The 2,997-nt window shown below is 33.3% G+C and overlaps 1 protein-coding gene across 1 annotated transcript in view; it reads left to right on the plus strand.

The window, feature by feature from the left end:
• The window catches only part of LOC108750400 (cyclic nucleotide-gated cation channel alpha-3-like), a 77,247-nt gene extending 74,869 nt beyond the window's left edge, over nucleotides 1–2,378 (plus strand). The window contains exon 9 of the mRNA XM_018489814.1: nucleotides 2,104–2,378. Coding sequence (XP_018345316.1) covers nucleotides 2,104–2,378 — 275 coding nt within the window. The remainder of the gene's footprint in view (nucleotides 1–2,103) is intronic.
• The last annotated feature ends 619 nt before the right edge of the window (nucleotides 2,379–2,997 follow it).

Raw genomic sequence — 2,997 nt, forward strand, 5'->3', positions numbered from 1 at the left:
GTCCCCGTATACGCTGCATATCTTTCGGTGGGCCTCCGCAGCTCGCTTGCCTTTCTTGAAGTAATAAAGCAAAATGTGCCGAAAATGCACCTTATTCTCCGACATGTTCACAGGTCTATAGCACAAACAAAACTAATGCCAATGAAACCAAATTTGACAGATGAAAAGAGCGGACTGTCACCTTTCCAAAACATATTTGGATTGCCCGATTAGGCAACCAGAACCGGAGATATTCGGAAAAAATTTGCACTACTAACAAAAAGCGAACGAATATATGGATCCACCCAATAAATTATTATAAATTGAATAATATAATATAATGCAGGAAGAAATAATTAAGTTTTATAATTGTTAATATTTTTAAGTTTGATATTGTTAAATAAAAATAAGCGAGATAGAAGTTTTATGCAGTATAGTGCAACGACAATGATCCATAGGTGGTTTATACAATATAAACACGTAAAATTTAATTTACATCGTAAATGTAGATTGTTATATTTTATATGTAAACTCATAAAATTCGAGTGTTAGAAAACTACAATAGTAGTCTTGCTGGTGTTTTCTATATATATATATATGTCTCTTGTAAGCATCTACACACACATCATAACGTTACTTAAAATTATGTAACGTTGTCAACTATTTGATCAAAATTGTAAGACTTTGAAATTTGAAGATAGTTCTCCAACGAAAAAGGGTAAATTCTGTGCTACGTTTCACTTACATCTTACATGTAATATATGAGGATTAAAAAAACCTCTTATCACATATTTTGGGATTAGCAAGACTGTTTATCGTGAGACTTCTCAAAGTTCATCCGACACACGCATAGTTTGCGGCGTCATAATTTAACCGGTGTATTTTGCGAGCAACCAAGGGCGGAGCAACATCAATTTCCTTAATTACGTCAGTCGTGTTCTGATATATTAGGCCAGTAATTTTGACGTTGTAATTTCGGGAGCGGCCGTTACTCAGTTTCATTGCCTAAGGACGGGCGCAGTTCTAGACTGTAGCATAAGCTTTGAAACTAGTAAATTCCTTACACTTTGAAGAAAGGGCCTTGCGCGCTTCTAGATCGAAGAAAAGGGTTCGCTCAAGCGATATTACGAATATTCGAAATAGGCAAAGATTTGAAAATGTAATTTAGTTTCCTCAATTACAGTGGATCTATCAAAGTAGACGAAATGTGTGTTTCTAAATTTTCTCATTAAAATTTTTTTACTCTTGTTTTTTCAATATATATTTATGTATTCTTGTTCGAAAATGATATAATAATTTTACCGTAAGGATAATTATACAAATTATACAAATATAATAATCATACAAATACCGCATCGATTTAATATTGTAATTGTAAATTATAATATTGACCGTTTTGCATAAAAAAGCATCTTTACTAGGAGAGTGAGAGAGAGAGAGAGAGAGAGAGAGAGAGAGAGAGAGAGAGAGAATCTGTATATAATCATGAATATAATTTTCGAAACTATTTATAAAAAAGCAACTACAAGCAATATAAATACTTGGTTATAAACAATATATATATATCTATATATTTTTTTTCTAAAACTATATTTATAATTATCAACGTATTATTTTATTGTAGTAAAGATAATTTTTCACAATAACATTTCAAAATTATGATTTCCTTACAACTATAATATTAAATTATTGGTTGGATAAATACATTTTATGATACATTTGTTACATTTTGTTGGTTAAAAGATCCACGTTAAAAAGAAAGTTACAACACTTGTAGAATCATTCTTTACAAAAGATGTCGCGAAGTTTTCAAAGAAAATATACTTCAAACAATTGAGGACATATTTTCGGCGCAAGAAAGAAAACTGAGAGAGAGAGCTTTTTAATCGCGTTTACCAGCTTATGTTCGCGTTGTGAATAGCAGTGGTAACAAACATGACATGATCGATTTATGCGAATTGCACGCATCGTTTAAGTGTCGCAAATCGGAAATATGATGGTTGCGAACGCCAGACGCGATCCGTGCAATTATGGTTGCGGTTATTCGATAGGTTGACACAGAGTACTCTATCGTTGTGGATATATACGGCTTTAGTTTAAACTATATGCTTTGAAACGTTACAGAGAAGTGCTTACACGTATGGATAGCATTTGAGGCGTATCATGGAAGAAAACTCGTCGACGAATATGCTGAATTTGATTTCAAAGCTTTAAAGTACGACACGATTGCCATAATTTGCGAAATTACCTCCGTATTGTCGTCTGCAAACAATTTACGTTCCCTAGCAACGTTGCGACGCGATATGCATATTGATGAATCTATAACTGAAACGATAAGGATATTAAAGGAAGCTAACGCTTGGAAGGATTGTATTGCCGAAAGAATACAAATTAACTGATTAAATTGCGAAACGCGTCAAATAATATCCTTTATATTAATGTGTTTGTTTTAGTTTGCTATTATTTTATTTTTCCACATAGAAAATTCCTCTCAGCTCGGTAAACTGGAGACAAGCAACGGTAGCGTACGACGCTACGCGTTGAATTTTTATTAAGAGTCATGAATCATGTGATGTTAGTCTGAGCATCTTGCACAGACATGTGAATGTGATGTAATTAACACCGTTATTGAATGTGCGTTCTACGAAGAGAGTAATTAATGGTATTATAGGTCTAATCCTTTTAGGCCGAAGTTGCGAAACCTTGGTAATTGTGCTGTCCGTCCATCCTGCCGTGAGTAATTAATATGTATTGAACGAGAAGGATTGAGATTATCGTCGTTTATCACCCTCGAGAGCGCGCGTAAAAGTCCAAGCTATAACATAAAGTTTTTATTTAAAGCACGCGGAAGTCTTGGAAGCCGTTATTCATAGTATAGAGATTCTTGAAAGAGACGTGAAGGGTATGAAAGAGATTGGAATAAAGATTAAATTGTTCGCAAAGAATAAACGAACAATTTCTTCTGTCTAATCTCGTACGAAATAATTTTTATATTTTATTTTATTCAGAAAATTTTGA

The sequence above is a fragment of the Trachymyrmex septentrionalis genome, unplaced genomic scaffold (genome assembly GCF_001594115.1).
Source record: "Trachymyrmex septentrionalis isolate Tsep2-gDNA-1 unplaced genomic scaffold, Tsep1.0 scaffold37, whole genome shotgun sequence".
NCBI lineage: Eukaryota > Metazoa > Arthropoda > Insecta > Hymenoptera > Formicidae > Trachymyrmex > Trachymyrmex septentrionalis.